Source organism: Mustela erminea, chromosome 12 (genome assembly GCF_009829155.1).
Source record: "Mustela erminea isolate mMusErm1 chromosome 12, mMusErm1.Pri, whole genome shotgun sequence".
Taxonomy (NCBI): Eukaryota; Metazoa; Chordata; class Mammalia; order Carnivora; family Mustelidae; genus Mustela; species Mustela erminea.
In genome coordinates, this window is record NC_045625.1 from 79,377,250 (window position 1) to 79,385,673 (window position 8,424).

General features: G+C 40.6%; 1 protein-coding gene across 1 annotated transcript; it reads left to right on the top strand.

Annotated features, from left to right (window-relative positions):
* The first annotated feature begins 7,120 nt into the window (after nucleotides 1–7,120).
* LOC116570275 (40S ribosomal protein S21) lies at nucleotides 7,121–7,471 on the top strand. The gene has a single exon (XM_032307080.1). It carries the CDS (start codon nucleotides 7,163–7,165, stop codon nucleotides 7,412–7,414), a length of 252 nt encoding a protein of 83 aa, XP_032162971.1. The 5' UTR covers nucleotides 7,121–7,162; the 3' UTR covers nucleotides 7,415–7,471.
* Nucleotides 7,472–8,424: the final 953 nt, after the last annotated feature.

Here is an 8,424-nt window from a genome sequence, read left to right on the forward strand (position 1 = left end):
CACTGAGCCACTCAGGCGCCCCTCCTTTTAGCTATTTAATGAGACATCAGATAACCTTTAGTAGCCTCGGCTTCACCTGACCCACCTTGCCTGCTGGTCACAGTGAGCCAGCTCTGTACAAATGACCCCCTGTCAGAAATCTTGGACTATCCAATTTCTCTATTTAGTTAAAAACAAATACCCAGAGGTATGGTGAAGGTAGACTAAAAAGAAGGCAACTGGAGAAGACACTGAGGTTTAAAACAGAGCTCTTATCGTGCTGGGTAATTGCTCTTCATAGTTCTGGGTTGTTTTTTTTTTAAGCAGAAATTATAGATCCATAATATGCTAATGAACGTTCACACTCACAGCATGCGCTGTAATGACTCTGGTGGAGGAGCTCGCAGCCTCCATTCGGTTCGGGACAGGCTGCCAAATGAGATCATACCTAGTTTCAAGCAATCACAGATTAAATAATATCTGTAGCTTACTCTAACAGACACACCATCACCACCACCACCACTTTAAAATAACATTTTAAATTACTATAGTATAGAAATGGAATCAGAGAGGAAAAGAAATCTCTAGAGCGAACAGTGAAATTGGGCCAAAAAATTAAGCCTTTTTAAAGGTTAAACCAAACAAATAAATTAGGGATCTGACGGAAACTTTATGCCCCTCCGAGCTTACTGTCACTCATGGTTCTTAGAAATGCTAGAGCAGGGACGCCTCGTTGGCTCAGTGGGTTAAGCCTCTGCCTTCAGCTTGGGTCATGATCTCAGGGTCCTGGGATCAAGCCCCGCATCAGGCTCTCTGCTCAGTAGGGAGTCTGCTTCCCCCTCTCTCTCTCCACCTCTCTGCCTGCTTGTGATCTCTCTGTCAAATAAATAAATAAAATCTTTAAAAAAAGAAAGAAAGAAAGAAAGAAAGAAATGCTAGAGCCTGAGAGACATAGCATCAATGAAGAAAATTGCAGTCCCATTAGACACAGGACAATCGCCTTCACGCTTTGCCTAGATCCATACGGCTTCTGCCCTCAACATGGAGAGGCTGAAGTGTGGGTCTGTTTTATGTGGGCGTGAAGAGACTGCTCCATGCAGCCCCTGCCCGAGTCCGCCCACAGTAACAGAGTTGCCAACATTTCAGATCTGAGCCCATCAGACTTTTTTTTTTTTTTTTTTAGGCAGAGGCTTTAACCCACTGAGCCACCCAGGCACCCCAAATCTGAGCCCATCAGACTTAAATATTTTCCTAGTGGTCTCCCCCATCAGACTTAAATAATTTACTAAAGGTCTCCCCACATCACTTTGCCCATTGATGGGCGAAGACCCAGTGTCAGTACGGAGCTGATTCTTTTTACCATTCCTGTCTCTGTGACTGCATTTTTGCGCAGCCATGGATTTTACAATGCTGGCCCCTCTCCCTTCCTCTGTTTTCTCTCAGAACTGAAATAGACTTGACTCCCTGTCATAATTTGAGTCTGTATGGTTAGTGCCCTTCCTTAAGCTGAAGTCCATTCTATTCTCCTGTCCCCCCTTCTGAGGCATTCCATGCAATGCTGAGGTAAGACTATTCCAGTCCCAAATATACACATCTCATTTATTTCCCCAGTGCAAGGCAGCCTCTAAGTGTGTGTATGCATGTACAAGTGACTCTACAGATGTGTCTCCATTTGGGTTCTTCCAGAAGCCAACCCTGAAATAAGGATTTGAGAGCAGTTAGGATATTTGGAACATTACCCAGGGAAATAATAGTGAAGGGCAGCAGTGGTGGGTTGTGTTAATTCTCCTGTACTTCATATTGCTGTTCAGGAAGGGAGACCTAGCTCCAGCTGTCAAAAAAGCCACTGGGCAAAGAGAAGCAAAGGACTCCAGGGGTTCCATGGTAAAACCCTAGAATATATAATGGAACTTCAGCATCGTTGGCAAGAGGATAGATACAACCAAATGGAGTAAGAGTAGAATCCATAATCAGGATGTCGTTAGGATGAAATGTATACATGTGTGTAAATCATGTAGGGCCCATGTATGGTAAGTATTCAGTGGGCATTATTATGGTATACCTATAATTATTTAGATTACTGTGATATTTATTTTACCTGTTTGTTGTATATTCATTTTTATTTTCTTGGTAATCATTCATTTCTGTGATTTTTTTTTTTTAAAGATTTTATTTATTTATTTGACAGAGAGAAAGATCACAAGTAGGCAGAGAGGCAGGCAGAGAGAGGGGGAAGCAGGCTCCCTGCTAAGCAGAGCCAGACGTGGGACTCGATCCCAGGACCCTGAGACCATGACCTGAGCCGAAGGCAGTGGCTTAACCCACTGAGCCACCCAGGCGCCCCATTTCTGTGATATTTTTAATGTGTTCCTTGTCTATCCCAAAAGTTACTTTCATGACTTGCAATAATATATAAAATGTAAAAAATTAAAATGTGAAAAAGAGAAAGACATTTAGCATTATAGTATGGATCAATGAAGGCGAGAAACAGCTATCACAATGACTGGCTAGACATTTGTTTACAAGCTATTTAAGAGACAATGTAAAAACAGCAAGATTGCCAGCCAAAACTAGCTTCTTACTTAATTTGAGCAAAAATGCCAATGGAAGAATTGGGAACCTCTTCTGAATTCAAGGGGTGTGGGTATTTGAAAGTCAAAGAGAACACAGGGAAAATTTTGGCCACATTTTCCATAAAACTTGTATTCTGTTACCAGGAATGTAGAACCCACCAATATATAATACGTGTTTGCCATTTATACAGAGATAGAATGTGTGTGTAGTCATGTGAGGTTCCTCCTGCTTCTGAAATCCCAAATAACTTGAGCGTGCAGAGGGCAGGTCTGTTCTTATGGACTCCCACAGCCCATAGAAAGAAGAGGTAGGTTAGTGCTTCTCAAACTCTGGTGCATGACACTCTAATGTTTAGCAATACTTCTGTGGTCACCAAAGTTAGAATTAATACCTCACAGTTCCATTTATTAAGTAGTTAAGAGTTAGGTCCAAGAAATTGAAAAAGTATTTATGTCCTAGCAATAAAATAACCACTGAAAATACAATTGACCCTTGAACAACGCAGGGGTTAGGGACACTGACCCCCTCACAGTCGAAAATCTGTGTATAACTTTTGACCCCCCAAAACTTAATTACTAATAGCCTGCTGTTGACCAGAAGCCTTACCAATACCATAAATAGTCTGTTAACACCTGATTTGGAAATTATATGTTCATGTACTGTATTCTTGCAATAAAGTAAGCCAGATAAAAGAAAATGTTATGAAGAAAACCATAGGGAAGAGAAAATAACATTTATAGTACTGGACTGTCTTTATGGGAAGAAATCTATGTATAAGTGGGCCTGCACAGTTCAAACCATGTTGTTCAAGGGTCAACTGTAATAATAATAATACACACAAATTTAAAGAAGATATAAGAGTTTACTTATTTCTTGATAACACTGACGATGGGATGTGTTTTCTGTTGGACTCTACTTCCAACTTCCAACACTGGCATTCCTTCAGCTGAAAATAATCTCTGGCCTCAGAGCCCAGGTTGGGTAAAGCTCATTGCAGTTGAGAAGTGCAAGGGAATTAACATGCCCCAAGAGCACTCCCAACTGACCAGTAGTAATGTTGGTGCAGGACTACTCCAGCTCCCCTAGCCGTTAAGGGCCTAACTCTAAGGGGTTTGTATCTGTTTATCTCCCAGAGCTCCCCATTTGGAATAAGCTCCCATTACCCACAGTGGGAGTTTGCTTGATAATGACCCCTTTTATTGGCTGCCTTCCCTTCTCTGTCTCACTTTCCTACTTCCTCCTTCTAGTATTGCCAGGAGTTACCTCCTTAAGCAATATACTACTGTACTTGAACTCTCAAGGTCCTCTCCTGGAGAAAATCAAGCTAAGACAAATGAAGTAATGATTCATCAGCCTTACACCACGTACTAGCTATTCTTATAAAGTTTCTCACTTCTTTCCTTTGCTCTTTATCCCAGACGCTAACTTGAGATGTTATTTACGATAGGCACAGAGCTAATCATTATATTCTTATGGTGCCTAATCACACTACTGTTCATTCAGCTGAAATGCATCAAGCTCCCAGGTTTTACACACTGTGCTCAGGGCTGGAAATACCAATATAAATCAATATAAATAAGACATACAATTTTTGCTTTCAAAAGTTCATAGTCTCAGGTAGAAAGATTTATCAACTGGTGACAATTAATATATAGTAAATACTTGAAAGCCCTCAATAAATAGTTCCTGTGTGCCTGAATAAATAGGCATCCTTGTCGCTCCCATAATTTTCTTTACTCCTTTCATTGTGTTCTTTATTTCTTTATACAACAATGTCAGGAAAAAGTAAGAGCAGTGGGTAGAGGTCATAAGTCACATGCTAGGACAAGTTCACATTGTCATCTCTGCAGGAAAAGGAGGGTCTATTTGGTCCATTTGTTTAGAATAATGCATCGTGAGACCAAGACGGTAAGTCTCACCTTGGCAGACATATGGAAAAGAAAGCAGAAAAGAATTAACACAAATCCATCACTACTCCTAAAGAAAGAGCTTCAAATGACCACTCCTGGTGGGATAATAGCATCACGCTTATTAGTAAAGGAGATAGATTTGTGAAAAGAATCGTGTGGAAATCGTCCCCTTTACCCAGCTCGTTAATAATAAAGGTCCATTGGGAAGGTCTTCCCCGGCGGCCCGGGATCAGGAGAGCGCTACCTCGTCCGTACAGACTAAATTCAGTAGTCCCCTGTGAGATGAGCCATCACTTTCCATACAGAATTAAGTTAAATACCTGGAGAGCTAGATACACATAGAGATCTCTGTTGAGGGATCTAATGAGCTCATAATGCCTTGCTCACTGCCCCACAACAACAAAATGTAAATAAAATTACTTTAAAATAATTAGAAGTTATTTCCAATTTAAGTATATTTTCATCAAAGGTTCACAGCCAGTCTTGTTAGCAGAGTAGAAAGAAAATAATTCTACTTTTCACACATGATGTCATCAAGCGATTTATGATGTGAGCACCACCACTGCTGGTAACCACAGTGCGAAGATGTTAGCTCTCGGGAGCTAGTGGAAGTTTGCAGCCACGGTGGCTGCACATCTGTCAGGTGCAAGGGAATGCCGTATTTCCCCTGAAGAGTTAGTCCTCTGTTGGTCAGCTAGAACCTACGGTTTATGCCCCTGGGGTTAAGTGTTGAAGGAAAAGAGATTTTAAACTTGGGGGAGTGGGTGGTTCTTCAAATGAATCACAGACAAGGAGATACTGTGTTTACATGTTATGGTCGCCATGTTGCTGGGACAGCCCTCTCGAAAGGAGCGACATGAAAAACAAAACTCTTCATTGCTCTCCATTTCATTCATTTTCAGACAACAAGAAAATTGAGTTATCCACACCTGTGTGCATGGATGCATATGTGCATGCACATACACACACACACCCCAACACACACACACGCACACACACACACACACACAGAGGCAGGAATAATTTAAATCCCCATACAAAGTCAGACATGGTAACTATGTCCCTGAAAATTTCTGCAGACAGCCACTGGTTAAACGCAGGGAATCAATAAGTGAATATTAAATTTGTATTATAATATATTCAACTCCTGTACATCGCTGCCAGGGACAAAGGAACAGGAATCACTTTAGAAAAGTACACTTCTTTTTTTTTTTTCCTTTGTTATTTGTAATGACCTTTTGGAAAATAGTAACAAAGTAACTGTTCTTGTTAGATTCAATATAAGAAACTCACAAACACTATGAATTTCCATTTTGTAGTATTTTCTGGTTGTATTTCTAAAAGGAAAGAGGCTTAGGTTTTTGTATGTTTGTATTATTTAAGGGATTTTAAATATGTGTGTTGAAGCAAGGGGAAATAAATAATCGGTTTAGCAAACTCCCCTATTTTTAACTAACTAAAAGGGAAACCGCCTGAATTAATGACTACGTTGGAGTCAGTGCCATCTTTTTCCCTCCTGAGTATGTTCAGTACCTCACACCAGGCTAATAAAATGTTGCCTAGAAGCAGTCATTAGAGAAACTACTTTACTAAATAAGAATGTAAATAAGAACGAGTCACAATTTGTAGTGTATCAATTGTTTTAAGGGAATATTCCAAAGCACCATTTACATAAACCAATTAAAGGCAACCCCAACAAACTTATTTACATGATAAAATCAAGCCATGGGCTCCTACAACTAGAAAACTAATAGTCCAAAAGTTTGTAGACATTTACATAGCAAGCTGGCTTCAAGTGTTGCATTATACCGCTCATCCACAATTCTGATACTCACCCATTTTACTTATATTGGACAAAAAGCGCTGATGATTCTCCATAAACAGATAATGCACCCATCCTTTGTTGGTGTTTAGCACAGAGGAAATGAAAACCTCATGCCTGTTTTGCTCCTGCTATCTGGGGCCTGTAAGAATACCTTAAAGGGTGAAAAGTAGAACATCTGAAGAAAAAAAAAAAAAAAAGAAATCAGGATACTGATCACCAATAATCAAGAATAATTTTGTTCTGGAACTAAACAAAGCAAAATACGAACAACAAAAATAGTCTTTTTACTCTCCCGGGAAATAATTTTAATTACATCTTTGTTTTTAGGATGCAAAACTCATGATACCAGAAATCAAACGAACAAACAACTGTTGCAATTATAGTTATGGTCAAATGCTGATGCATCGATGCAGGGTAGAGTAGAAATGAGAAGAGAATTAAGACTGCACCTTTAGAAACATGATTCTCTTAATCAAAGGAGGAGGCCAGACAGCAGGCAAATGCCAAGAAATAAGGGTCTGATGTCTGCCCTTTCCAGGACATTTGTGTTAAAGAGCAATGTAATTTTTAAAATGTGGGAGATAGCAGTGCCCAGTCAAAGAACACAGTGCATTTGGAGTTTGCAATGAAGACTTTTCCTTGATAGGCAGGGATAGCAAACACTGTTGCTGGATTGATTCAGGATAATTAACCACCAATTCTGTAAAGGATACTCTTCAAAAATCACAACAAAAAACAACCGTTCTTTGTTTCAGCTTCAGTCAGATACTGTTCATCACTTATCAATAAGGAAAAGACATGACTTGTTTTTCTTATTAAGAAAACAATTGTCTGTGCTCGCGCTCGTGGTGCCGCCAGCAAGCTCGCCCTCGCCATGCAGAACGACGCCGGCGAGTTCGTGGACCTGTACGTGCCGCGGAAATGCTCCGCCAGCAACCGCATCATCGGCGCCAAGGACCACGCGTCCATCCAGATGAACGTGGCCGAGGTCGACAAGGTGACGGGCAGGTTCAATGGCCAGTTCAAGACCTACGCGATCTGCGGGGCCATCCGCAGGATGGGGGAGTCCGACGACTCCATCCTCCGACTGGCCAAGGCCGATGGCATCGTTTCCAAGAACTTCTGACTGGAGGAGATCACAGAAGCGGGGTGTTTGTCCTAAATAAACAGTGAAACCCAAAAAGAAAAAAAAAAAAAAAAAGAAAACAATTACATTTCCTCCACTGGTCTCTTCATCATTTTAATTTGAATTTCGGAGGCTCCTATAAACCATCTAAGCCAACATCAAAGGCGCAAGAGGTAAAATGATTTCCTCAGTCTCCTAAATATTTGGAGACCAGACTTCAGCTAGAATGGGCTATCCTGACTGTATCTCTAAGCCAGCTGAGGGGACTGAGTGTTTCTTTGGTACAAAGATAGAACAATAACCGAGAAAGACAAAGCAGCTCACATTTCCTTTTTTTTTTTTCCTCATCAGTGTCACAGAATCATCAGCGATTAAGTGTCCTGGTACAAACAGCATGGCAATAATCAACACGATTAGTCTTTTTACTAAAATGAGTAGAGTCTGACGAAAGTGTATTTTAATGACTCTCAGTGTAGTTCGTCCTTGGCTTCTCTGCTAGGATGGTAAAGGAGAGTCAGGCTTCATTAATGTCAAGTCTGATCAAATTGCTGGGGACATGGGGACTTCAGATGTGGAGAAGTGGACTGAGTCTACCAGTTCTTTTTAAACCAACATTTAACAAAGCTTTCTGAAAATATTACATATGGCACATATCAACTTATGACATGTGGCCAATAACAACAGATGTAAACTTAACTTGGGAAATTAGATATGAAAGGCATACTAACTCATTAATAACTTGTATTATTGAACTCTGGAGACAATACACAAGTAATTAGGCATGACACAGTCAGTGGAGAGTTTTGACCACCAGCGCTGTCACCATCAAGGGTGCCATGTAGGATTTTACAGGAGCAGAGGAGATGAAGGTGTAGTTTTTGAATGTTCCCAGAGACTCGATATTGAAAACAGCCTTCTGGCATACATGTCAAGGTTACCTAGGAACAAAGACAGTGGTAGCCAGGAAGATGTATTTTCATTGGAAAAGCAAGCCAACAGTGGATACCGCA